We start from the raw sequence: 27,938 nt of genomic DNA on the forward strand, positions 1-27,938 counted from the left end.
ACTGCTGGAGTTTAAACAGTTGGAGAAACAGTAAATAAACGTTCAGCGTGTGAGTTAAACCTGCTGTTTGTTCACTTTCTGCACGGCGCAGTGTGTGTGTGTGTGTGTGTGTGTGTGTGTGTGTGTGTGTGTGTGTGTGTGTGTGTGTGTGTGTGTGTGTGTGTGTGTGTGTGTGTGTGTGTGTGTGTGTGTGTGTGTGTGTGGATGATATGTTGGGATTTGGGGCGTTTCTCCTGACGCTCGCGGGGAGGAACTGGTCTCTGATCATCATTCAGCTCCGGGGGTCAAAACATCACACTTTCTTTCATTCTTTCCTGCATATCTGGAATATTAGTCAGCTGCTTTTTTTTCTTTCTGTGGAGTTTGAGCGCAACCTGAGACCATCCCCACCCCTCCAGGACCCAGCAGCGTTTTTCCTGGCGCGCAGTCCCGGGGCAGGTCCTCCTGACGCGGCGTCGCCAAGAGTCCGGAGGCAGGCTGAAGGGCTTTTTGCGCGGACATTTCTGGGAAAGCCTCCAAAGCTGGGACGAGGTTTCCAGCGGGGTCTGACTCCGACAACTGTCCGACAGCTTCCTCCTTCCTGGATCTGGGGATAAACAATGCCCGAGGAGCGCTTGGATCAGATTAATGAGGCGTAAACAAACTTTCGGAGATGTGACGCGCTCCAGAACTTTATTTTTTCTGCCCGAAGGACTTCATTCATTTTATCCGGTTCTGAGGATCTATTAAGCTCCAGGTTGGAATGTTTGTTCAACAGCGATGATCTATACTCCCGATCTCCTGTTATTATACTTGAAAACGGATGTGTGGCTGAGATGAAGTTGTGGATATAACTTATTTTTTTCACGGAAAAAAAAAACCTAAAAAAAAAACTTCCCAAATAAAAAAAGGGCAGACAGTGAGGAGGGTTTCCTCTGAGGTGGATTGTTGGCATGCTGGTATGTGCTGTTAGGTGCCGATCCTGTGCGCTCTGCTTCGTCCGCAGTTAATTGATTAACGACGCCAAATGCGCTAAAGACGCGTCAGGACCGAGGCTCCACCGCCGGATCTCAAACCTTCTCAAAACGCCAACTGTGTTCCGACGAGCCGCCAGGATGAAGGCTTTCCATGTGTGTTTGGCTCTGGTTTACCTGCTGAGCTGGAGCGAGGCGGACAGACAGCCTCACCTCAGGCGGCTGCAGACGCGCAGACGTCTGCGTCCCGGGTTCAGCTCGGCCATCTCGGTGCACAGCTCTAAGACGGGGGGACTCGCGCAGGCTGAGGAGGGGAGGGCCGAGAGGGCAGGTGGTGAAGGTCTGCCGCCCAGGAGAGCGGTGCTGGGGCAGATCGGTTTGCCCAGGCACCACAGCGTGCAGCAGGACGAGGGCGCGCCAGGCGCGAGAGCAAGGGTGGCCCGCATGCCCAGCAGTGCGGGGTCACCCAACCTCCTGGCCAGCTTTGCGGGGAAGAACCGGGTCCTGGTGATCTCAGCACCCCATGATTCCGATGGCTACTACAGACTCATGATGTCCCTCCTGAAGCCGGACGTCTACTGCGAGCTGGCAGAGCGACACGTTCATCAGATCGTCATATTCCACCAGGAGGGAGAGATGGGGGGCAAGGTGAGGAGGATCACCACCGAGGGGAAGGTGATGGAGGAGCCGCTGGACACGGCGCTCATCCCCAGACTCATGAGCGTCCTCAAGCTGGAGAAAGGTAAGGAATGGTTCTGCACAAACCTCCAACATCTAACCTCTTGTTTGACATTTCACCGACTGACCCCTGACCTGCAGGTAAGTTTGGGATGGTTCTGCTGAAGAAGACCCTGCAGGTGGAGGAGAGGTACCCCTACCCGGTGAGGCTGGAGGCCATGTACGAAGTCATCGACCAGTCGCCCATGAGGAAGCTGGAGAAGAGCCGGCAGAAGGGCTTCGTCCAGAAGTGTAAAGGAGCCGGAGTGGAGGGTCAGGTGGAGGAGGGCACGTTCACCGGTGAGCCACACTGCTGATTCCTGCTCCCAGAGGATTCACGTTAAAAATACTCCTGTTCTACTCCAGACCACATTTTGAAGATCTCGGTCTTGTTTTGGTCTCAGGATGCTCTGGTCCTGGTCTTGACTTCATCTTGGGCTCTGGAGCCACGTGTGGCCTTCTGTAGTTGCTCCCTTAACTTCTCACAAATTCATACCAAAATCAACATTTGATCTTGTTTTCATTGTATTTACACACAGAAAGTCCTTTTTAAAATGACTTTTAACTAATGGTCTTTAAAAGAGGCACAACAAAAATGGGTGAAAATAGCTTTTAAATCATAACAAATAGGGAAAATCTTTCTATTTAATCCTAAAATGACTAGGAATTCTGAAAGAAAACAAGATTAAATATGGTGGAAAAACACTTTTTCTAAAAAAAAAGCTAAAATGTCAAAATTATCTATAAAGAAAATTCAGGTGTAAAATCAGCTGTGAATGTAATGAAATGTTTGAAATCCTAAATTGTACGTCATAAACGTCATAAATGCAACACAGGATACAGTTTTTGTAAGTTTTTCAAAACTACTGTTCACATGCAATATTAGAAGCTCTGTCAACATCATTTTAAATGTTAAATATGTTTTAGGGTTTTAGGGATCTGGTTTAGGTGGGCTTAACTGCAATGCAACAAATATTACCATTTTCGTCATGCTGTGCTTTTTAAAAATACCAAATTCTAGTTCATTATGAAACATGTATATTGATCGTTTGAACACATGACCTGTCCGAATCAAATTTTCCTTCTTTTCCATGAACTGAATGCAAAAAACCTGTCAGTTGGACTCACTTCACCATCTTGTGGCGGAAGGTGGTATTACAGGCTGGTTATCTTTTTAACTTAAAGAAATTTCTCTGCCATTCTCAAGATTCGTTTTAGGTTGTGTTTGACAAAAGAAAAACCTTGCACATTCTAGAAACAAGGGTTTGCTGATGACATATTTTAAAATATTTAGTTTGTGACTCACAAAGGGACCCACAGCGAGTGAAGAAATTTGCTTAACTTTTGTCTACAGATACTCTGGCGTCCTTGCGCACTACAAAAACATGCATTTGCTGTTTAGTGGTGACTCTACGTGAATGTGACTGAAGAAGATTGTATGTGTTTATAAATTGTAAATGCGCTTTCGCTTGGGTCAACTCCACTTCCTGTTTGAACAAAGTGATATAAAAGATGGAGGAATGGATGAATCAGTACTAATTGGTGTACTGGCCCTTTTGGGTGGATATTTGGAGGTTTTTAATCTAAAAGTTGATCATTTTTGTCGTCAATCAGATTTTCCCACAGCGTCAATCTGACTTTTCTTCTGTTCGCCAGCGCCTGACACACCCGTCGAGAGAAAACCCGGAAAGAAGATCCTCAGAAAGCCGCCACAGGCCTCCACCACTGCAGCTACGACCACCACAACCACCAGACGACCCACCACCACCACCACCACGACAACAACCAGAGCAACAACAACCACAACCAAAGCAACGACAACAACCACCAAACCCACAACCACCACCAGAAGAACTACAACAACCACCACCAGAAGACCCACCACCACCACCACCCAGAGAACCACCAGAGCCCACACCACGGCGCTGTGGTTCCCCGCCCCGAGAACCACAGTCGACCCCGACTACTACAACCGCCAGGAGCGGGAGAGGCACCCGGCCAGAACCACGCCGGCCGGCGACAACCGCACCGACAAGGACGGCAGAGATCCACACAGCCGCAAGCGGCTGCCCACCACACTGAGACCCACCAAGGTCAAGCCCCCCAAGAGGAAGAACGGAGGAGAGAAGGTAAAACATCAAGTGTGGATCAGGGCTCTGCAGTCACACATGGTTCCTCAGCTCCTCGGAGCGGCTCCTCGGAGATGTCAGAATAATATTTGTAGATAAACATTTTGTTTAGAATTTTCGTTGTGTTAGCACGCCACACTGATTTTTTAAAACGGGTTGAATCTCCGAGCGAAGAACAGCTAAATAAGGAAAAACAGCCAGATTGGATGGATTTCATTAAAAAAAATGAAAAATACGTTTCAATACTATTAGAGGACAAACGGTCAAACTGAAATGATTAAAATCGCTAGTGTGGCTTCTTTTTTTTTCAGGAATGGAAAAAACTAGACATGAAGGAAGGAAGTAAAGAAATTAAACAAGAAGAAAAGGGAAACTGAAAAATTGTTTGAAAAAGAAAGAAAGGAAAAAGGAAAAAGCAAAAAAAAAGAAAGAAAATACAGATAAAAAGAAAACTATAATGAAAGAACTAATAAATCAAAAGAAAATGGCAAAAAAAGAAAATAATAATTATAATAATAACAACTTTATTTATATAGCACTTTTCAGAACAGTTGTTGCACAAAGTGCTTTACAGTAAATGGTTAAATTGGGAAAATTTTATAAAAAAAAAACCTGCTAAAAAATCTGTAAAATTGTCCAGAAATTCTAATTAAAGCGTTGAACGTGTCCGCGTGGTGCATGTTGAGGTTTGGCACACATCAGAGTGAGATGGAAGTGTGACCTACTAATAGTACATCAAAGTGTCAAAAATGTAAAATTCCTAATTCCACCACAAGGTGGCGTTCGCTGAGGAAACGGAAACACATAATCAGCCCCATGACTTGCAGCTCATTTGGAAACACGTTACAAACCAAAGTTCTGAATGTTATCGTGAATTGTACAGAAATAATTTAGCGTCAGCTCCTCCCAGTATTTTGTTTAATCTAGAAGACATGTAATCTGGATGCACACCTGATGTTACAAATTCATAAAGAGTAACATGCAAAATGTCAAATGTGTGATTTTCTGCGTCTGTCACGATCTTTTAGTGTGTCCCGTTAATAAATCAGCACCCAGGCCTCTGCATGCGATCATTTTTAACAAATCAGATTCTTAATGTTGGCAAAACAGTTACTTATAGTTTAATCATCTATCAAATCGAAACAGAAGCATCGGCAGATATTTGACATTTTAGTCCAGGAACATTGTTTTTATGGATTTGATCCCCTAAATAAAATTTTAAAACTGTTTATAAACAAAATTTTAATTAAATTGAATTTATTTGTTTATTTGGACGGGACAGTGTATATTAATGTACAAGCTTACGAGGTTACTGTAAACGTGCCGGCTTTAGCACAATGCTAATTTCCATGGGTTGTCCCACATAACACAAGACGAGGTTACAAACAATAAAAAAACAATATGGTAAAACAAAGATGATAAAATAGTTCTTCCTAAAAACCTACCATAAGGTGTAAATGTTAAAGTGCTCACTCAGCAGTCTGACATAGGTAAAGTTGAATTATTATTATTTTTATTTATATATGTTAAAGTGCATGATTGTCCTAATGATCACGAGTTTGGTTGTTTGATCAGCCGTGTCTTACACCGTTTTTTTTAAAACCGACAAAGGTGGCGCTTTCTCGGATAACTGGAGATATAGTAGTATTCCACTTAAATTTAATCTCACAATCACCCCTGGTGGTTTGAAATGGTATTAGTGAAGCTATTTTGTTGTTGTTGTTAAAAATCCCCCCCAGGGGCGGTGGGGCCATCCCAAGCATGGATATTATTATATAATTTTGAATTGTGTTTGCGTCTGCGTTCAGGTGATGACCAACGAGTACGAGGACCGCGACGAGCCCGGCAACCCGACCGCCGGCCATCCCGAAGAGGCGGAAGCCTTCGCCGACGTCGGTCCGACCAAAAGGGCGAAGGGCAAGCAGGACAAGAAGAAGAAGAAGAACGACAAGGCCCTGAAGAAGGCGGAGAGGAGAGGCGGGAAGCCGGGGAAAGACGGGAAGATCGGAGGCAAGAAGAACGGCAAGAAGCTGTCCAAGTACCCCGAGAAAGAGGACTACCCCAAACCCACCAAGAGGCCCACGCCCCCCCCGAAGAGCTCTCTGGCCTCCTTCCTGGACTACTTTGAGAACAGGAGGCGGCTGCTGGTGAGAGAGTAATCTGATTACTTTAGAGTTGCGTTTCTTCTTGTTACCGTTTCACTAAACTCCTGTTTGCTGGACATGAAGCACGAAATCTGATCCGAAATAAGTAGCAATAGCATTAGCATTAGTCCCCACATCCCGCATGTATTATTCTGTTTACGCTGTATATTTTCACGGCATTATAGCGCCTCTACAGGTGTGGTATAAATACTACAGCATAGTACAGTTTATTATCCAGACTGATCTGACTTTACCTGAACTTAAAGAGTGAATCAGTCATTAAACCGTCTTAGTGACTTTCTCAAGTACCTGGTCACAACTATTAGAGTATAGATTGTAATAATTCCTCTAAAAATGATTACTAGACTCAAGTTCTATCTGTTAACCTTCACAATACGGTAAGTTTTGCTGATCTTGGCGTCTGTAGTTTGCATGTTTAATCACTGGGCTCCGTTACATCAGAGTCAAATTCGAAAGGACGAGATTTGAGTTTATAATCTGAAACGGAAAGAAACAGTAGAAAGTAGGAGGAAGAGACAGATTGACTCGTCCCTCCCTTTTGTTTCCGTGTATCACGCTGAAGTGGAAGATGTGATCCTGTGGTTATTTAACTCTCTGCACAGCTGCGTGTTAACAGACTCTGCGTCTCGTCACAAGTTCTTATCACGGCAGTGCTGCCAGGCTGGAAATATTCCTCCGCCCGCCGCTTAGTGTAAACACCACCTCTCTTTGTGTGTGTGTGTGTGTGTGTGTGTGTGTGTGTGCGTGCATGAGTGTGTGTCTGTGTATGCATGTGGGTGTCTGTGTGTGTACGGATGTGCATGTGTGTGTGAGCATGTCTCTGTGCTTGTGCATGTTTTGTATGTGTGTGTGTGTGTGTGTGTGTGTGTGTGTGTGTGTGTGTGTGTGTGTGTGTGTGTGTGTGTGTGTGTGTGTGTGTCACTACACACACATGATGCTCTCCCTCCCCCCGCAGCTCATCACCTCCCCCAGCGAGGAGAACAGCATGTACGTCCAGCAGAGAGACGAGTACCTGGAGTCAGTGTGTGAGATGGCCATCAGGAAAGTCTCCATCATCACCATCTTCGGCTCGCTCACCAACTCCACCATGAAAATCGATCACTATCAGATCGGTAAGACGTTCAGCTTCCGTCTTTACACAAGTGCACGACACCGACATGTATCTGCTCACAGCGGATTTCAGCAATTTCACACTCGATGTCTAACGAGAAAACAAAAAAAAAAAGGAAGAAAGAAGCGTAGGATGTGTAGCAACCAATAATGTAACACCTGCCAATAACAATAATTCTGGATATTCTAAATGTAACAGCGCCAATGAAATATTTGAGCCAATATCATAATAACATCCTGCCAGTTATTAAATCAGCCAATAATCTAACTGTATTGGAGGTAAAAGTGTGTTGTTAAATTCTTATTTTCTTTTTACAGTTTTTATGTTGTTTGCTAATCAAAAATAAGTTTAGTGGATGGTTTTGTCGTTATATTCATTAATTGAAGATACATAGTATGTAGCGCTCCCAATTATTTAATTACATTATGAGTAAGTTGTTATATTATTTTATTATTTAAAACAATCAAAGTATTACAATATTGTCCATTAGTATGTTATACTTACTTAATATGTGTGCAAGTTGGTTGTTCATCTTTGTAAAGCCATTTATTTCAAGAGCAGCAAAGAGATTATAGAGCATCTTCCTTCTCTAACATTCAGATTATAGAGCATCTTCCTCCTCTAACATTCAGATTATAGAGCATCTTCCTCCTCTAACATTCAGATTATAGAGCATGTGTTTATAGAGCATCTACCTCCTCTAACATTCAGATCATAGAGCATGTGTTTATAGAGCAGCCCCCTCCTCTAACATCCAGATTATAGAGCACCTTCCTTCTCTCATATCTAAATTATAGAGCATCGTATTCTAACATCTAGATTATAGAGCAGCTTCCTTCTCAAACATCTAGATTTGTAGAGCATCTTCCTCCTCTAACATCCACATTATAGAGCATATTCCTCGAACATCCAGATTATAGAGCATCTTCCTCACCAACCTTCCCTGCGTATCATCCTGAACTAGAGGTACGCTTTCCTCCTCTAGACTTGTTGTGTAACCTGAATATGGTTTATTCCTCACACCCACACACACACAAACACACTCAGCGTAATCATGACAACTTTTGAAAAACCCTCTTTCATTAAATCTCTCGCAGCCGCTCGTTTAGAAGCAACAAAACCGCTGCTGTTCCCTCCGTGAGAAGTGCCGTGTCACCGGCGCTCTTTCTTGGCGTTCCCCTCTTTAATGTCCCGAGGCTTTTTATAGCGGCGTCGGACCCGAGGGTTCGGTCAGCGGCGTCTCACTCCAGGACACACCCACTTTATGAGTCTGTCGCTCCGCATGACAGCGAGGCTTTATCCGGCTGGAAGACGGGAAGACGACATCACCCGCCCCCACCCGTGGGTGGCCCCGCTTACATTAGTGTTCCACTCACCAGCTGGACGGCCAGTGTGTGTGTGTGTGTGTGTGTGTGTGTGTGTGTGTGTGTGTGTGTGTGTGTGTGTGTAGTCTAGTGTAAAACTGGTGTTTAGTGAAGTGGATAATGAAAAGTTACATGTGTAACCATCAGGTAAAGGTAATGGAGCAGAAGGTAAAGTAGTGGAGTTGGTATCTGAGGCTTGAATCTTAAATCTAATGAGATTCGCATTGCAGCATCTGAACAAGACCCTTGAAACCCGAAGAGGCCCCCGGAGATTTTATAGACCGGGAAGATTTCCAATTACCGTAATGTCCGGATTATAAGCCACTACTTTTTCTCACTCACTTTGAACCCTGCGGCTTTTTATGGGATTTTACGGGTTAACGAGCTTCATGCCAGCAGACTCTACTTCCGCCTGTATCGGCGCCTCTGCTTCTCTAAAAATCTGCCCTAAAACGGATATTTCTGTCTTCCTGACCTCGTCATGTGCTGCTTCATGCGGTCCGGTCTAACTGCAGTAGCTGAGGGCTGTGAGTGATGCGTTCAGGTGCATCACGTAACTCTGACCTGCTGCGCTCTGTCGCAGCGCTCCGTGGGTTAACCAGTTAACCAAAATGGCCGATGAAATACTTTATCTACAGAGATAAAATCCTCAGTGTTTGGGTATTTTTGCTATAAATCACTTGCCTTCTCTCCCTCCGTCTCTCCCTTTAAGACCGTCGTCCGTCTCTCCATTGCCACAGATGACAGATTACACCCTGGAGACATCGCCGGTCCAACCCAGGGCAAACACACAGAGACAGAGAACCACACATACACACACACACACACAAATACACACCCAAATACACACCCAGAGACAATTTACGGTCACCATTTAACCTCACTTGCTGTGTTTTTCTATCCTTGTACATAGAAAAGTACACAGTAAACACTGAAGCTCCTTTAAGCTGTCTCTCCTTATCGTGCAGGCCCACTCGGTATCCGTAAATAAGAAACGTATCTCCACTTATGCAGATGACGGTGTGGTAAATGGGAGTAAATGTATACTTTGTAAAGAGTTAACGGAAACTTTCCCGTCTGGACGTTGTTAACAAAATGAAATTGGACCAACAACCAAACCACGAACATTTTCACTTGGAAACGTTGGGTCACCGTTGGGTTTGGGTTTGGGTCAGGGTCAGGCTCGTGGTAGTTTTGGTCGGGATCTGGGTTAAATCGCCAGGAAATGATTCCCAGTGGGCATGATGTCCTGCGAAGAAATCACGGAAAGAGGACGTGTGTGTGCCGTCGTTTGTGTATTTATACAAACAGCTGGTTCTCTCAGAGCCGACCCTCCTTTATGTCGGTGTGACTTTGGGTTTCACGTGGGGCAGCAGTGGAACATTTCTGCTTGTTTTTCATTGCATACGACGTGTTGGAGACGGCAGGGCAGCAGGGTTTTCCTGACTCCACTGCTACACGGTACACAGACCGGGTGACGCTGCCGCCGCCGCCGCCGCCGCCGCCGGAGGACAACCCGTGTTCCGCGGTCTGTGTGCAGCGCTCACATGCAGAGTGGGAGTGGTAATTAAAGGCTTCGGCACATTTCTGCCAGATCACCGTGAATAAAAGACGCTCTTTGTCGAGCTCCGTTCTGTTTGCGTGTTTCCACCCCGCTCTTCACTGACTTCACTCTCTTGTCACATTCGCCAAAGGAAATGACTTTGAAGTCACAAATGGAAAACACATTGTCCTCTCATTGTGGCTCATGTGATGGGAAAACAATTGAGCATCGTTTTATATCGAGACGTCAGACAGTGATGGGACTTTCTAACAGCTTTTGTTGATGTGACAGTTGACAGTATCACAGGAATTTTCATCTATTTATCGTATTTACCGTGTTTCCAAAATGGAGGTCTGGGACCCATTTGTAAGGGCCACAAAAGACCACAAGAGGGCGAGAGTGGGTTTGTCCACTAACAGTGATTAGCTTCTTTAGATTTTCGGCCGTCTGGGTCGTCAAAGACGAATTTAAATCATCGTTTTATGCAGACTGTACGAGCTGAATCTACCGTGACTCGATGTGATTACTTAATCAGAAAGGCTCAGAAAGAGAGGGGAACAGGGATGTCAGTTTTGCAAAGAGAGCTTGAAGTAAGTCCTTGTAAGCAGGTACTAGCATTTTAAGCTAGCATTCCGGTGTCGTGCGGATAACTATATCATGTCGCACTGCATTTCTGTTGGTTTGTTTAAGCTGACGTGGTCTCAGCTGCCGCTATGTCTTTCCAAATATCATAACCGTTTGTGAATAAATCCAAAAAAACTCTTCATAAATGTCCCACACAAAGCGGACGAGAGCGCCACCTCATGGAGGAGATCAAAAGTAGTAGTCCCTCAGTAAACTGAATCCTTCCTGACTGAATGTTTTTCCAGAGAATGACAAGCCCATGAAGGGCCTCCGTCAGGAGGACCTGGTGAACCAGGATCTGATTACGGAGCTGAGGAAGGAGTTCAGCATGACGTTTGACGACTTCTACATGGTCCTCACCGACACCGACATGAGAGTCCAGGTAGGAAGTCATTTCTCGAAGGAACATCTCAACTCCACGGTGTCCTGGGCTTTAAAATAGGCTGAATTTTATAGTAAATGTTACAGCGAGTCCAAATACGAGTCACGGAAGTGTTTTTCTTACTTTTGTCCACATGAAGGTGCAACTCCATAAGCACGATCTGATGATCTGACTTTAAAAACTTCCTTTGTAGTTGAGCTAACATGTTTACTTGTACTATTAAAGTCTATTTATAGTCGAATAACACAATAATGAGATTCAGCGGCTTGGAATTTATTGTAAAAACTTTCCTTAGGAACTTATTGCTGAAAGTCATTCTGACAATATTTTGATATTAGAAACTCAGTGTAAGGATCACACTGCAATAAACAAAACCAGAGAGATACAGTTTCTTCACTTTACAGGAAATATGATTTTTTGTGGCGTTTTTGGTTGAAAATATGAAAAATATTTTGTTGTACAAGTGATTTATACTTATTTACTGTGCAAAAGGAGTAAATAATTGAATTTTACTGCATTGTTGCACAGTGTATTTTCCCCTTTGCAGTTATAAATATTCACGTGTTTCGTGTTGAGTTGCTTCATCATCATTTATTCACCAATTAATGTTCAGAACAAATCTGCACTAAAACTCTCAGACCAACGCGTCAAACTCAATAAAACACTGACTTAATTCACACAACATGACATTTGCTCAACAGCTGCGTGTGTGTGTGTGTGTGTGTGTGTGTGTGTGTGTGTGTGTGTGTGTGTGTGTGTGTGTGTGTGTGTGTGTGTGTGTGTGTGTGTGTGTGTGTGTGTGTGTGTGTGTGTGTGTGTGTGTGTGTGTGTGTGTGTGTGCGTGCTGTGTTTTAACCACGGGGCTGTTTTCAGACACACTCATCAAAGAGGCCAGTGTTCCTGTTCTGTGCTGACAGGGGAGTCTGTGACTTTACGTGTGTGTGTTTTATTTGTGTGTGTGTGTGTGTGTGTGTGTGTCTGTGTGTGTGTGTGTGTGTGACACGCAGAAAAAGTCAAGGGAGTGCAGCAGAGAGCGAAAAAGGTGTGAAAGAGCCACTGCCGCTGACTCCTCAGGAAAGTGTGTGTGTGTGTGTGTGTGTATGCAGCTGTGTTGTGTTTTCAGGCATGTGCTGCAGAGGTGGCAAAGAATGACGTATTCATACTTTATTACTGTAGTTTTTAGTGGGTGAGCTGGCTTTCAAAATTAAAGCCCTCAATTTGTTTCAAAATAAAAGTCCTTGTTTATTAAAATTACATAACAAAATCTTAGAAATTGATGTTATGTTGTTAGCTTGGCTCGGGGTGAGCTGGCACTCAAGATAAAAGCCCAAAACTCCTTCAAAATAGATGTCCTTGTTTATTAAAAATTACACCAAAACCTCAAAATTTTATATTTAGGTATTTTTTATTAGGTAGATTAGTGTTTAGTTAGCTTTCAAAATCAACCCCCCCCCCCCCCCCCCCCCCCCCATCCACATTTTTCTAAATAAAAGTACTTTTTCGGTAAAACCTTCAATTCTTTTTGTTTTATCATTATTTAACTGAGCCAGAGGCCCTGACTGGGCCGACCCCGATGGGCCAGAGACCAGCGTGCGAGGTCTCGATCAAGGCTGCTTGCAGCTTAAATTTAGAGAATTATTTCCGAACATGTACAAAGAATTTAAATATAAGAAAGAAACAGAATGAATAAAAAAAAGAGACATCCAAATGAGTAATCCAGAGATCGCTCAACGCACACTCCAATTTTACAATATGTGTGTTACATGTTCGAAAAGGGGATAGGAAGAAGTACAACTTTTTTAATCCTACCCCTATACATCTTTATCATCGCAAATCAAGCAAAATATGTATTTGTTCAATATCATTATTATTATTATTTAGATTATTAATATTTGCGTCTTGATGTCACAGTTTTTTTTTGTTATGCAGTACAAGTTTGTACCACCAGACGGTGTATTGAGTCACTTTATGAAAACGCAGCGGAAGAATTTTTCAAGCTCTTTCCTACGACTCTACGTAATTGACAAACATACGACCTCTAACTTCGGCCTCGTTAACTACTAATCAAAAAGAAAAGCCACAAACCAAAAAGCAAAACTTACACCGAAGCAAGTGGAAAGTTTAGAAAAGGGACCTGACTTCAGTTATATATACAGTAACGCCCTGTTAGGCAACAGACCTCGAGCTGCTTCCCAGACGTTTTTCATAAAAGCTGGTTTGGATTTGGCGGACACGGAATCTAGCATTGTCTTACACATCCCTTCATCACTCCACTGGGAACAGATCTGCTATTGTTTCAGTCTATTTTCTTATCCTCCGTGCTCTTTCCACATTTTCTTCCTCAGGCGTTGTTGACTCCTTTATTCTGTGGACTGAGAGTGGACGTTTCACAATGCTGCTTGTTTTGGTTTTTTTTCCTTGCTTCAGCAATCCTATGAGGTTCCCATCGCCATGAAGGCGGTGTTTGACTACATCGACACCTTCTCGTCTCGGATCCGAGAGATGGAGCAGCAGAAGAGGGACGGGGTGGTGTGTAAGAAGGAGGACAAGCCCCGATCGCTGGAGAACTTCCTGTCCAGGTAGAGCCGGTTCAGGCCCCGTTTGCACAACAATGTTTTCGAGGATCCGACTCTTTAGAAACAGGAAAAACACTTTTTTTTTTGGAACGCTGCCTCGTTAATGTGAACATTTTCTGTAAAAAAAAACCGCAAAAATGACGCATTTTCATTCCAAACGTTGGCGTGTAAACAGGGCCTGACATCGTCTTTTTAAGTACAGCTACTTTTTTTTTTTGTGCAAAACGTTTTCATTTCAGAAAAGTTTCGCATTTCCACGGCAATATTTTCAAAACAATGTCCATGGAAATGGCAGAACAGCTGAAAAAGATGTTGATTTCATGTTGGACCACTAGTTGGCGCTGTTGCCGGGAGAACGCGGACATTCTAGTGGACAGACGAACCAAGTTGAATTGTTTTTACGGTGACTGTCAAAATAAAACTGCCAAGTCCCGGGAGAATATGGACTGGGAGCCGTGACGCCACGGAGGAAACTTTGTTCTTCTAGTTCATGGCGTGTAAACGCAGCGTCAGCATTTTCACCGTCTTCATGGGACTGAACCCGAGCACTTCCAGAGAGTTAGCATTTTCGAAAAGTTGTGTTTCCAGTGTCAAAACAAAGCATTTTCCCTTGAAGACGTTGCGTAAACAGTCCTGGCGCTCTGCCCCCACAATATCCCCGCTTGGCCTGGATTTTTTCCCCCCAGTAGTGATAAATAAAACAAAAAACATGCTTGTCTGCTTCATTAAAACGGACTTCGATGAACCTCCTTGGTGGGAAAAACCAGGAAATTAGTGTTTGGGTGGTCTCATCAGGCACCGTCCGCTTCAGACTGCATTTCATTGTCTGCATTTTGTAAGTGATTACAAGCGGTGTTTGGCAGAGAGGGGCTTGTCCCTGCCGGCTCCACTCTGACGCCTGGTGCCCCTGGAGGCTGAATCGTTGCTTACATTGACGAGACAGATCTGAAAAGTAGCTGCAGGACACTGCGCCGCGACTATTTGACCGTAATTCGCGGCTGTCACCTTCTGGCAGTGATGGTATGGAAACATGTGAAATGTTGAGTGCTGCGTGTCGTGGTGCGGCGGTGAACGGCCAGAACGGCCATTTAAATCCAAATTTGTCCTCCTGATGGCAGGTTCCGCTGGAGACGTCGTCTGTTCATCATCTCCGCCCCCAACGACGAGGAGTGGGCGTACCAGCAGCAGCTCTACGCTCTGGCCAGCCAGGCCTGCAATCTGGGTGAGTCACCGTCGCTTTTTTAAACTCTCACCTGGTGATCGGCAATTTCCTGGCGCGAGTTCCGCCTCCAGATCAGAGCTGTCGAGGCAACATACGGAACAACCCAAGATTGGAATGTTTCTTACCTTCGACAACTTTGTTGGGTTGAGATGGGGGACCAACGCTGGCCGAGAAGATTAAGATTTCATCTGTCCAAAAAACTGAGAAAAAATTTCCCATACAATGCGGATGAGAGAGGCACTTCTTCTTCTTCTTCTTCTTCTTCTAAAATTTCTGGTTATTTCAGGACTTTTTTGCTGAGTGTATGTGTTCTGCAAATAAAGTCATTTTAAAATCTTCCTCTTCTTCTTCTGTTTCTTCTTCTTCTTCTTCTTCTTCTTCTGTTTCTTCTTCCTCTTTTAGGTTTAACGGCAGTTGGCATCTGTGAAGCTACACTACCGCCATCTGCTGGTTCTGGCTAGTATATACTATTCCCGCCGCTCAAAAAAAAAAGAAAGAAAGAAAGAAAGCTTTTCTCCTCCCCTCATGGAGGAGATCAAAGGAGATCAGCGTCTGTTGCCATGGAGACGCTCCCTGCTCAGTGTTTCACGGTGATGTTGCTACCTGACCTACCTAGTTAGAATCGATATGAGCTGACGGCTGACATGCTAGTGACGCTAACTCGATTCCCGCAAACAGAAGTGTCGTTGGCGAAGGTCTGCGCTCTACCGAGTGTAGCTCTAGTTCCCTTCAGTCTGCAACGGGGAACATATAAATTGTACTTTGGATCATTTCAACCAAACAAAATCCAACTTGTGTGTTTCTTTGGTTGTTTTCACCTTCTTTTTCACCTTCCCGTGACCCTCACACGTGTCTGATCCCTGCCCGCCAAAGCATGAGTCACACCGAACACGTTAATCACGCGAAGACGTCGAGTGTCTTTGTTTATTGAGGATATCGTCTGCATGTGTTTGCACTGCGGAGGGATTACAGATGACGGCGCTGGCAGAAGGAGCGGCTCTGTTTCTGTCTGAGGCCAGCAAGCTCCTTCTCCCTCCTCCTCCTCCTCCTCCTCCTCCTCCTCCTCCTCCTCCTCCTCCTCCACTTTTCTGCACTCGCTCAAGATCGCATTGAGTGTAAATCTCACAAAGAGACGTTTATCCAAACTTTGCACAAATCAACAAGTCTGGCAGATTTACGCAGGATAAATATAAACATTAAACAGCCGGCGGCGGACTTCACCTCTCGGAAAAGCCAAATAAATGCTGTCATCAGCACTTTTTACCCTCGTTGAACCTCTCGCTGCAGCTTGGTTCACATCAATCTCAGATTTCCGATTCAGATTTTTCACTGACGCCTGTTGATTTTTACAAATTTGCTCATGTTATTTATGACCAGGATGTCAAACATAAGGCCCGTGGGCTAAAACTGGCCGGCAAGACGCTCCGACCCGGCCACACCACATATATAGTTCCTTATATTTATATTAAACATTCATTCATCAAATGCTAAGAAACCTAAGACACCTGGAGTTGACTTTAAGAAGAGTATTATGTACTTTTACTTGAGTATTTGTCTTAAAAAAAAAAAAAAAAGACGTGTTGTATTTTTCCTTCTGACACGTGGAACTCCACTACATTTGAGGAAAGGAACTTGTAATGATAACCACGCGTGTTGAGAAGGTATGAAGTCTAGACCGTGTGCCGCTTCACATGAAGTCACTCCAGCTGTGACATCAGCCTGCATGAATGTTCATTGTTCGAGTCCAAAAGGTGAGCGAAGAAAGAGGGGAAAAAAAAAAAAAAAAGACGTCTTGCCTCATCAGCAGGCCCAGATCAGGTTGTATGAGGATTTTTTTCCAGCCCTGGTGTGTTGCTCTTGGCCGTGTCGTTGCCCCCCCCCCCACACTTAAAGACAAAGACCTGTCCTGCTGTCTGGTATTCAGCACTTTGCCACTGTCCTCTCTTTTTCTTTGTTTTGGGGGGGGGGGGGCAGACTTTTGGCAGGACTCTCTGGACCGCCATGTTTTTTCTCCCTTCACCTAGAAACTGCTTTCTTTTCAGGACGGCTCCAATAATAAACCTGTTTGGAGTTTATTACACGCGCCGCGTCCTCGTCCGAAGGTTTTTACTCTCGTCCGTCTAAAATATCTCTTCTCTCTTCTGATGTGTTTTTGTGGTGGTGGTTGCCGTGGCGACGCAGGTCTGCGGCACATCGCCGTTCTGAAGCTGGTTGGCACCGAGGCGCCGGATATGGGCGGCGTCCTGGAGCTGTATCCTATCAATGGTGAGTACTGTCTCTTTAAAATAAATACACCTTTAACTTACGCATGTCTGGAGAAAAAAAAGAAAGAAAACAGTGATCGTGAAAATAATTGGGCAATCGGTGAAAAAGTTCTTTTCACAGGAATCTTTTCTTAGATAAACACACAGACTTCCAGTCCAGTCAGGATATTGACATTTTCATCATATATAGTAGAACCTCTGACGAGTGGACGAATCATCGTGCACAGACGGGTTTTTAGCTGTGAACGCTCCCTAATGAGCGGACGACCTGCCAAACGTGGACAACGGACTGGTTTTCCTGCCACATTTCAAGCTGAGCAACACTAAAACGGCCCAAAAAGTAGTTTTGAGATGTGATTTAGCTCCGCCTCCCAGCAAAGCGGCGCTGCAGTGTGATGACCCTCTCAGCGTAACTTTCACTTTAATACACCTGGGGAGACAAACATAAGGCTTGTGGGCCAAAACCGGGCTGCAAAAGGCTCCAATCCCCAAAAACTACTAAAAAAAGGTGGTTTTATTGGATTTTGAATATATTATATACATGTTTATATGTACATATATACATTATGGTTCAATTATGTGCTTTTAAATAGGTAGGTATGTTTCTTCCATAACATATTTGGTGTTTGATTCATTCAATATCAACTGGTCCAACAACTTGTCCTGGTGACGTTTCCCTCTGAAGAGAGGACACCCGTCCTCCCTACATCAGAGGTTTTACTGTATATTCATGAAAGAGAAACTCTACAGTTTAAATATACAGGTTATTATGGCCCAAGTTTACTGATCTGCCCCACTAAGGATGAAAACGGGCAATCAAATCCCATTAGCAGTGAAAGAATGGAGATGAAGGGGTTAAATCAAGCAACAGTGACAAGGAAAGATGAAACCTGAGTCTCGCAGAAACTACAAGTGCTGCCAGTCGACTTGAGGTTTCTGCTTTCGGCACAGGAATCTCCTGTAAATGTCAAGCAACAGGAATAACGTCGGATAAATTAACCTGCATGTCTCCGTCCCCCAGGGACCGCCACCGTGGAGCGCGAGGGTCTGTCGGGCACGCTGGTGAAGGACATGAGGAACTACTTCCAGATCAGCCCCGAGTACTTCTCCATGCTGCTGGTGGGGAAGGACGGGAACGTCAAGTCCTGGTACCCGTCGCCCATGTGGTCCATGGCCATCATCTACGACCTAGTGGACTCCATGCAGCTCCGCAGGCAGGAAATGGCCATCCAGCAGTCGCTCGGCATGCGCTGCCCCGAGGACGAGTACGGCGGCTACGGCTACCACCAGCACGGCTACGAGCACGGCTACCAGGACGGCTACCACCAGGGCTACGGCTACTAGTCCTCCTCTCTTGACCCACCGTTTCCCCCCCAACTACACCTTTCACGCCCCCACCCTCCACAAGGGAAGTCGCCAAGCTTCTTGAATGTTTCGTAGCACTTAGTGGAAGCATCCGAACTGCTTCCACCTCTTCGGTTGTTCTTCTGGGGGGGGGCTAGCGTAGGACGCTGCATGTAACGGGCGAGGGGGTGGCGGGGGGGGGGGTTTAATCCCAATGATTAGTCAGTGACGGTGTAGATGAGCCCGGGCTTCGCTTTAACGTTTCTCCACTTCCAACACTTTAACATTTGATCTGTCATCTTCACTTCGGCTTCCAGGTCAAAGTCACGTACCTCCGGCACCTTTATGTTGTAGATAACTGGCGAAAACCAGACGTGTATTTATTGGACATCTGTTGCATCTGCGGTGCACGTACAGATTATTTTATGAACAGCAGCTGTCACATTATTTCTACTTTGTAAAGTTTCTATTGCTATTAAAAAAAAATTGTTCTTATTTATACTCAATGGGCTATATGACAAATAAACATGTGTTTAACTACAGAGAGGGCCTTTGACGTCCTTATTGGCTGGCTGATTGGTAGCGATCTGTTGAGCTGCAACTCCACCTAGTGGCCACAGGTTATAAGAGAATGAGTAGTTCTTGGTTAACATTCAGTCTTATTCGATATTTTGAATTATTTGTTCATCATTGAAGAAGCTGTTTTCCCCCCCCAACACTTAGTTTAAATTGGGTAATTTTATATTTTTGGTTTAAATTCTAATAATATAGATTGTAGAAAAAAAACCACTAAAGATTCATCAGCTCGTCTGAAGGGGTTTTACACTCAGAGGTGAAAATGATAAGAAGTCTCTGGCCTTCACTTGATCTTCCCATGTTTCTTTTTTCCCTGTAAACTTTGGTTTCCTCCCACAGTCCCAATGTTTTTGAGGAACATCAATTGAATTGTCCAGTGTAACCTGGGAGATGGATGTATTTATTCAAATTCAACATAAATGTACAGCAGTATTTTCCTTCTATTTTTCAATGTAATTATAGAAAATTAGAACAAAAAATATCTCAAGCGTTGAAATTCACATGAATTAGGTGTGAATAACATTTCTACTTGCTCATGTGGAATTGTTAAGTTTTCTCTGTTAAAGTACCTTGAAATGACAGTTGTATTTGCTATAGAAAGAAGACTGGATTGAATTCAAAAAGTTCCCAAAGAAAATACACAGAATCAAGACCATAGACCAACCAAGACACCTGGAATTTATTGTAAACATTTTTTTTTTTTTTTTTTACCAGAGAGCATTTTTTTTAACACAGAAAGGAATGAAATAATTATGTTGGAGTCTTATTTTTTACAAGAAATAGCATGTAGACATGATCTGTGAAAAACAGCACACCTAAAGAAAACGATTTGGTCTTCCCTCCAGATCTGTGAGCGTCCAATCAGTTGGTATTCACGTCAGTTCTACCGGTACGAGCCGAAAAAAAACCATAACATAAATTGGATAATATGAAAATGTCGTCATGTGACCGTCACCAGGCGGATGTGGCATCGTTCCGTTATCGACTTATGTGTCTTAAAGTCGCGGTGATATTCAAAGAGGAAGGTTCACTTTGTCTGAATTAGAGCATGAGACAAAAACGTCATGAATCACAGCGTCACGCGACACCGCAGCGAAGACTTCATGACGAACTGAAGGGAGTCCGACACCCGAGGAGGGTCACCGCCTCCGTTTACACGACGACGTCTGGAGCGTGTGCACGGTAGGAGCGATCCACAAAAGCTCCGCGGAGTCGGAGCGTTTTCAGAAAGTTTGCGTTTCCCTTTGGCTGCGGAGGTTTTTTCCCACGGAAACACTGAGGTGTAAACGGGGTGTGATTCTCTCTGGTTGGACTTCCAGGATTGAAGCGGGTGGCTTCTCTTTTGGGAGTTTGCATGTTCTCCCTGTGCAGACGAGCGTTTTCCTCCTGCAGTCCAACAATCTTCAAACTGCACACGATGTGTGTGTGACGGTTCGCTCTGCGATGGATCTGCACAGGGTGTCAGTTCGGATCTTCTCCTCAGTCACATAATGTTCCGAGCTGTCGAGTAATTCTGCTGCACGTCAATTTTTATTTTTTGTTGGTTGAAAAGACCAATGATTATTGGTTGTTTGAATGTTCAAGTCACTTTGATAGTGTAATTATCACATAAACATTCTTTTGAATTTTTGCACACTAAAAGACTGAATCAGTTAAAACTCAACGACACCGACCACCGATCTACTAAAATCCCGTGTGTTTCGAGGGAGATCAACTAAAAAGGACTTTTTCTTTTTCAGGTAGGAGCGTTGAGAAGCGGTTCTCAGTTACAATGACTTGCTGGCAGCGAGGAGGCACCGAGAAAAACAGACAAATCTTTTACATGGAATATTTTACAATTTCACACAATTTTTTTTTCAAAAGAAAGAAACTATTATTTACAGCGTTTACAAGTGACGTCTATATATTAAGAAACTGACTGATAAAAGCTAAAAGACGATGCAGTGATGCTTCATCATTGGCTTTATGCTGTTGGTGGAATAAATGTGGAAAGTTTGAAGGTGTGTTGGAATTGATTCCAGCCGATTCGCGGCAGAAAACTGAAATGAGGAGCGTCTAAACGGAGGTACGGGCTGATGACTCGACTACGATTGGTGTCACATGTGGTGTTTCTCCACCAGGTCCTACTCAGCCCCACTCGACTTGACTCCACTTACTAGTGTGTGGCTGCTGTGAGGGGGGCGTGGCCTGCGTGTTCAACACCTTCTTCCCAGAGCGTGAACTCTCCTCCCTTTTTGGCAACTGGCTGACGTCACAGCCGAACTTTCCCTCTCGTTCTTACGGGAGCATGAAGGGGCCTTCAGTCGGCTCTACAGGTTCTGGACTAAACAGATGTTAAAAGTAACGCGAGAAGCAAAAGAAATGTGTCGCTGTGTAAACAAAACGCACAACGGCGGAGCGTCAGTGTTCCCTTTGCTTGGTTCAGAGGAGCTTTAAAGAGTCAGAAAAATACCCTGCATGAGCTGAAAAACAGCACATTCATTAAATACTCCTGGTAAGAGTTCAAGAGTTTCTGGTCGTTACAATCTACAATTCACATGAAAAAAAAAAAACAATACAAAATTAAGACATTTTGTGCATCGTCGTTTGATATGTAGCATTTTCAACATGAGACTGAATGAATTTCCCTTTCCAACATGGACGACAGGAATCATCAAGAAGAAACGTCAAAAAAAAAAAAAAACCTTATTGATCCCGACACGGTGATTCCTCTCCGACGTTGCTGGCCGTCGCCTCATAAATGACAGCAGACACACTCGGACAGGCACGTTTTCAAAACAGACACGTTCGATATCACAGTTTACCTGCTCCCAGGAAATGCTTGTGTGGCGGCGCCGCGCGGAGAAGGAGCATCAGTCTCTATTGTGCAGCTCGGCAGCGGCCGGGACTCCGACCTACAGGGACTCCGACCTACAGGGACTCCGACCTACAGGGACTCCTCGGACTCGCTGTCGGTGTTCGGCTTGGTCAGCAGCTCCAGCTCCTCGCCGTCCTGCAACGGGAAGCACAGGCGTTCAGAAGGGCTGAAATCCAACAGAAGAGGGTTACACATGGTGTACACAGAACTCAAAACTGTGTCAACGTCCACACGCTGGGCGACACCCAGAGGACGGTGTCCTAACAGGGCCCCCTGTGGTGATTCCCACCGTCTGTCCCACTGAAGCGGACCGCTAACAACGCTGCGTGAGCTTCGTCTCCGGCGTGAGTCAGGAGCTTCGGGTTTCCTGCTGCGTTGCACAGATCACGTCTCAGAGAAACCCGAGGCGAGCGTCCCGCCGAGACTCTGGGGGGGGTTTTGACGTCTTACCCCTCTGGACCTCTCGAACACTTCTCCGTTGATGACCCGCAGCTTCTCCTGCTGCAGGCTGTACTCCGGGTCCCTGGGCTTGCTGGCGTTGTAGACGAAGATGGCCAGCAGGACGACGGGCCCCTGCAGGAAGAAGTCCAGCGACGGGCGGAAGTTGAAGAGGACGAAGGAGAGGCTGGTCACCAGGACGGTGGTGATCTGGCCCGTGAGCACGTGGAACATGTTGTCTCTGAACTTCAAGATGAAGGCCACGGATAAACCCAGGGCGGCTGAGGACAGAACGGAGCGGGACGCGATAAGACAAGCGAGCATATAAACAAGCACATTTTCTTCACCAGACACTTTAATCTCGTGGCTGTTTTTCTACACACCCGAGACAGATCGTCCACCAGCAGGCTGCACTCTGTCTTCATTAACCACAATCTGTCTTATTTTTCTCATTTTCGTTTGTTTATTCAGGACACATCCTCCTCTGGACACTTGAAGCTGCTCCCAGATGGACGAGGACAGACGTCTAAATACTTTATGACCATAAGAGCCTTTTTTTTCCCACCAAACAAAATTTGTCTTGAGCCACAAAACATGTGAATTATCTAAAACAAAGACAATAAATACATATAAAAAAATAAATTGCTATATGTACAAAAATTAAGATGAAGTGTCACAAGTATAAATTATATACATTTTAATTACTTTTTAGATGTTGTGTCCATTCTTTAAAGTTTTTTTTTAAATAAATTTTCCTGCTTTAGCCATTTCATACATTTCGTCTATTTTTAGTTTATTCAGCCGCGCTTTGTTTCGTAATGGGTCGAGCAATCTTAGCGATCCAAGCAAATCTTTTATTTTTTCTTCTTAATTTATTTATTTTCCTTTCTGTTCTTTTTTCTACTTTTCCTCAAAGCTGTTTCTGGCCGTTTCAGTTGTTTCACCTTTACATGAACGCTGGAACGTACCAGGTCTGATTTTCTATGTCAGAGCACCTAAAGCCTCAAACTCTTACTGGACGGTCTCGGACCTCGAGTTGCTTTAGAAAGTCTTTCTCCAGTTTTATGTTATTCTAACCTGAGCGTCTCTTGGCTGTGGCTCAATAATTAACCCACAGACAGTCGGGCGGCATCGGCTTTGTTTACCTCGCTGCGGAAAAGCAAACATGGACGACTATCAGAGAGGCTTCAGATGAAGAAATGGTTCTGCTCATCTCTTTGATCTACTTTCCTTCCACTCGGCCCCGTTTTAAATTTTCGAGTGAAAAACGCAAAAGCTGAAAATGCAACTTTTTGGAAACGTCTCCCAAGAGGAAACTTCTTGAAAACATTCCGTCCCTGTCTCCAAGGAAATGCAACTTCTCTGAAAACGCCCCCGTCTCCCTGGAAATGGGGGAAAGCACAGCTTTTCTGAAACGCTGGTAAGGCGCAGGTACACTAGCACCCACTAGTGGTCGAACATGATAACAACATGGCTTTCAGAGTTTCCTTGTAAATGGACGTTGTTGTCAAAACAATGCCGTGTAAATGCGACGCTTTCCTGAAACTACAACGCAAAAGCGATGCGTTTTGCCTTGAGACATTAAAACTCTGTCTCCATGGAAACGGGGATGGGGGGGGGGGGGTTGTTTCTGTAACGCTGCTATTGGTCATGCGTACCACAGCCAAAACGCAAAAGCAATGCACTGTGACTTGAAACGCTGCCGTGTAAACGTGGTCTCACTCACCCGTGACGAGCACCAGGACCAGAGAGTAGACGCTGTGCCCGTAGAGGAGGCCGCAGTGCATCGTGAGGCCTCGGACCTCACTGCTGAACACCAGCGTCAAACCGTTGAACAGCACGCCGAAGGCGTACCTACAAAAACAAACATCAGATTCAGTCGTCGAGCCGCTGACGCGGCGCTTTCCACGCGACCGGAGTCGTACAGTTTACTGTTCTGTATGAAGATGCTCTCCGTCAGCTGGTCGCCTTCCTTGAGGATCTTCTCGTTGTAGATGTTGGCCATGGAGGAGATGAAGCACTGGAGGATGAGCAGGATGTGACCCACTCCCAGAGAGCGGAGCTTCGCCACCACGCTGTCCCTCCAGGCCTGGCCGGGCAGAGACGACGTCCACGACGCAGAGGCACTGCGAGGAGAGCAGAGACATGAAGACACGCCGCCCACACACTCGCGCAGTGTGTGTTGTTTGGCCCGTGGCGGTCACCTGCTGTTCCTCATCTCCTCCAGCAGCTGCGTGTACAGCAGGCAGGAGTTGGACGGGGGGGAGAGGGGGTGGGAGTGGAGCTGGTGCACGGCGATGGGCTTCACCCCGCCTCCCGATCCGGTCGTCAAGGAAACGATGGCCAGGAAGAGGATGAGCAGCGCGGCCCACTGAACCCAGGACAGGCGTCTCCTGGAGGGAGAAACACACCGAAAAGCTTCTTTCATTTCATGAAATACACACAAAATGAGCAAATTCTACGGGGAGGAAGATCAACTCTAGATCAAACTGGACATTTGGCTTTTCTTTTTTTTTAACCAAATATCTGTAGCAAAAGAAATAGAAACCCCGGTCCTTCACTCATGGGCAAGACTTTTATAAGTAACTGTTATTATTGAAACGAGAATATGGTTTGTTTACACTAGTTTGGTGTATTTCCATAAGAAAAACTATGTTTTTTACTTACAAAGTATTGACTTAATACATTTTTTCAATTCAGATTCATCCAGTTTATTAATTAACTCTTTATGCACAGAGGATTACTTTTTTTTTTTGGGAGTATTTTCCAAAGCGTACAATGTGTTCTGCTCATTTATTATTATGTGGGTTGGGTGAAGGCTGGTGCCAAGTACAAAAAAACGTTTAAAATTTGTTTTTGAAATGTATAAATAACCTTTCTTTATTTGTTTGTTCCCCCACTGAAAATATTATAATTAAGTAAAAAAAAATAAAATAAAAAATAAATAAAAGGTTGAAACTTTAAATAAACAGTATGCAAAACAAAAAAGGTTTTAAAAGTGATTTTTTCTTCAATACTACTTGGCATTGAGGCCAGTACAGTAAATTCCTAAAGATTTTCCAACATATTAGTAGAAAATCAAACATAAGAAAATCTCACAAACACATACTCTGTCGGTAAAGTCATAGCACTTCACTTTTTTATTGAAAAGTGCGAAGAAATAAAATGTATTATTACTATTATTATTATTATTATTATTATTATTACAGTCGATCTGACGAGCCACTTACTTCAGGACGAGTCTGAAGAGCACGGCCGTGGTCAGGATGACAAAGTTAGAGAATAAGACCGCCATGGCCTGGGAACGAGAGCAGGGAGTTAAAAACCGCTGAGTCACTCACAATCAGGACAATTTGTGAAAGAATGAAAGATATGAGGCTGGAAGAGACACATTCAGTGTTGATGAAGGTTTGAGAATTCAGGCACTCTCCTTGTATTGGTCTAATCACCAGTTGATAATGGAGGGAAAACAGTGTTGTAGAGATTCAACCTCTGACTGTGACCTTTGAACTTACAGGCTGCAGGTAGATCATCACGTCGAAGCTGATGAGATTGTCCAGGAAGTAGAGGAAAGCGGGGACGGTCCACTTCAGGGAGGTGAGGAAAGACGTGCTGGAGGCCCAGCCCAACTCTCGGCATGATCGTCCCTCTAAAGAAAGAAAAACAATAACTTTTGTTTTTTTTTTCCTCTTTAATTCGGTTTATTTACCAGGAACACCAGTTACTTCTCCCTGTAACAAACTAACATTACGATCAGACTTAGAACTTTTTCTGTTTATTGAAGCTCACAGTTATGGCTGTTTCAGGCCACCCAGGAACATTTTCAAGTGAAGCTGCTATACTGCTTGTATGTAGGGGAGAGGATGCTGATCGTGGTTCTTCATAGTACAGGTTTCTTGTACAAACTACCCCAAAACAAGACTCCGAGCATCCTCAGGTCCTGGAAATGCAAACATGACGCCGGGATGGTGGAAAAACCTTTACCTCGAACTACAACCCGAGCAGACATAACCAGACAGAAGAGGAGCTTCAGAGCCTCGGCCATCAGGTTGACAAATGCAGGGTGGAAGTCATACTTGTTTTCTGCAAACACAGGAAACACAAACAGACACACGCTGTCAACACTTCTTTCTGTAAGAAACGAACACAAGTTAACCAAGACTCAACAAATAGGTTCCTCCTCCTGCTCCTCCTCCTCCTCTTCCTCAAAGAGTCAGCTCAGTTGTGTTTTGTTGTATATTACCAGCGTTTGCGGACAGTTTAATCAGGACGATGCGGCTGGTCCCCATAGTGACAAATCCGAGGCCCAGAGCCAGCGTGTAGGCAGACGAGCGGGTCCAGAGCTGGGGGCAGGAGCGGCAGCAGATCATGGCTGCGAGCGGAGACGGGAGCAGTCAGACCTGCTGGAGGGGCGTCAAGAACAAAGACACATCTTTAAGTCCTTGCACTGCTTATGGGGGGAGTTTTCTGGTTGCAATACATTATAGACATAAACCTGCAAAACAAACAGAGGTGAAAGTGAAATTTATGTAAATGTTGAGTTTAAAATGAATGGATGTAGAGCTGAAATGTATTTCCAAATACGAGGGCTCTTTCTAATGCTTTGAATTTTTCCATGTCTGGAAGTTTTGGAAATAAATAACATTGATTTAGCTGTATCACATATATCAGAATGAGTTCCGTTTTCTGCTGCAAATTAAAGGCAACATCTGCATATTTTCTACATTTATTCCTCTCACAATAATATTCCCCATTTTACTGGTTCACTCTGTTAAGACGTGCACATATGCTGCTTTTCTGCAGAATCCTCCAGGATTCATCAGAAGATTTAATATAGTTATGCTGTAATTGTTGCTGCAGATGTTCATTGTGGCTTAAAAAGTCCCTGATTTATCTCATAAACAGGAGGAAAAGGTGATTATGGACGATTATTGTAAACTGAACATTTTGTTTACATGTTTCAATTCAAATGAATGCAATGTGAAGAAGTGACTATTCAGAGGTGAACCCCACATGAGCAGCTCATATCCATATTGTTGTTTATTCACTTTTAGATCAGAGAGTTTTGGCTTCTAAATATACAGTGGGATTGGTAGGTGATTATTATTCATTTGTAACGTTATTGTACATTCTTTCTCTATTTACCCACTTAGTCTGTTCCAATATGCTGCTTTTCTGCCGTATTTATTAGAAGAGTTTATATAATTCAAGTTGAATTAATAAAGTTGTTACTGTTGTTCGTAGCTTGAAAAGCTACAAGAACTCCCTCATTTATCGCATAAACAGGGGGAGAAGATTGATTTCAGCTATGGGAACAATTTGAAATGCCAAAGATGGTATAATAAACCTCCTAAAGAAGCAGAAAAGTGAGTTTTCATGAGAGAAAGATGTTCTAACCAGATATCTTTTAGCACAGTTAGCATCGTTAGCATCACAACCACAACCAACATCACTCCAGGAATAAACAGCGCTGATAGGAACGACACACAAGCAACACGCTGGTTCTTCTACACGCTCAGAAATATAACTCTGAAAGCGGACCGTATGAGTAAAGTAATTTAATGAAAAATTCACCTATCTTTCTTCTTGTTTGAAGCCCAGCTGGAGCATCGTCCCACGTCATGACCAGCACTTCCGGTTCACAGTGACGTTGACGTAAACAGACCACGCCCC

The 27,938-nt window shown here is 44.3% G+C and overlaps 2 protein-coding genes across 3 annotated transcripts; one reads left to right on the forward strand and one right to left on the reverse strand.

The window, feature by feature from the left end:
* The first annotated feature begins 269 nt into the window (after positions 1 to 269).
* ccdc80 (coiled-coil domain containing 80) lies at positions 270 to 18,936 on the forward strand. The gene is made up of 10 exons (XM_080477907.1): positions 270 to 1,695; positions 1,773 to 1,970; positions 3,327 to 3,799; positions 5,608 to 5,946; positions 6,920 to 7,076; positions 10,852 to 10,988; positions 13,416 to 13,567; positions 14,683 to 14,786; positions 16,968 to 17,051; positions 18,072 to 18,936. The coding sequence occupies exons 1-10, from the start codon at positions 1,095 to 1,097 to the stop codon at positions 18,392 to 18,394; spliced, it is 2,568 nt and encodes an 855-aa protein (XP_080334033.1). The 5' UTR covers positions 270 to 1,094; the 3' UTR covers positions 18,395 to 18,936.
* Positions 18,937 to 19,617: 681 nt separating this feature from the next.
* slc35a5 (solute carrier family 35 member A5) lies at positions 19,618 to 27,914 on the reverse strand. Of its 2 annotated transcripts, none has more exons than XM_080477908.1 (10): positions 27,840 to 27,914; positions 26,509 to 26,665; positions 26,250 to 26,348; positions 25,781 to 25,914; positions 25,496 to 25,563; positions 24,470 to 24,658; positions 24,191 to 24,391; positions 23,992 to 24,119; positions 22,278 to 22,546; positions 19,618 to 21,962 (listed from the first exon to the last, which is right to left on the reverse strand). In XM_080477908.1, exons 2-10 carry the CDS (start codon positions 26,633 to 26,635, stop codon positions 21,897 to 21,899), a joined length of 1,281 nt encoding a protein of 426 aa, XP_080334034.1. In that variant the 5' UTR covers positions 26,636 to 26,665; positions 27,840 to 27,914; the 3' UTR covers positions 19,618 to 21,896. The 2 variants fall into 2 exon arrangements, with proteins under 2 accessions (XP_080334034.1, XP_080334035.1); XM_080477909.1 differs by having other exon boundaries at positions 19,627 to 21,962; positions 26,509 to 26,668; positions 27,840 to 27,908.
* Positions 27,915 to 27,938: the final 24 nt, after the last annotated feature.

The sequence above is a fragment of the Lipophrys pholis genome, assembly GCF_963383615.2.
Source record: "Lipophrys pholis genome assembly, chromosome: 13".
In the NCBI taxonomy this organism is placed as follows: domain Eukaryota; kingdom Metazoa; phylum Chordata; class Actinopteri; order Blenniiformes; family Blenniidae; genus Lipophrys; species Lipophrys pholis.

What these genes read in the sequence shown, in the direction of transcription:
- slc35a5 (XM_080477908.1), bottom strand. Translation starts at nt 26,635, where the DNA reads ATGATCTGCTGCCGCTCCTGCCCCCAGCTCTGGACCCGCTCGTCTGCC. An exon ending in TAAACTGTCCGCAAACGCTG is followed by an intron (nt 26,349 to 26,508) that starts GTAATATACAAC and finishes CTGTGTTTGCAG; the next exon opens with AAAACAAGTATGACTTCCAC. An exon ending in GGTCCTGGTGCTCGTCACGG is followed by an intron (nt 22,547 to 23,991) that starts GTGAGTGAGACC and finishes TTCTGTCCTCAG; the next exon opens with CCGCCCTGGGTTTATCCGTG.
- ccdc80 (XM_080477907.1), top strand. Translation starts at nt 1,095, where the DNA reads ATGAAGGCTTTCCATGTGTGTTTGGCTCTGGTTTACCTGCTGAGCTGG. An exon ending in CTGGAGAACTTCCTGTCCAG is followed by an intron (nt 13,568 to 14,682) that starts GTAGAGCCGGTT and finishes TCCTGATGGCAG; the next exon opens with GTTCCGCTGGAGACGTCGTC. An exon ending in CAGCCAGGCCTGCAATCTGG is followed by an intron (nt 14,787 to 16,967) that starts GTGAGTCACCGT and finishes GTGGCGACGCAG; the next exon opens with GTCTGCGGCACATCGCCGTT.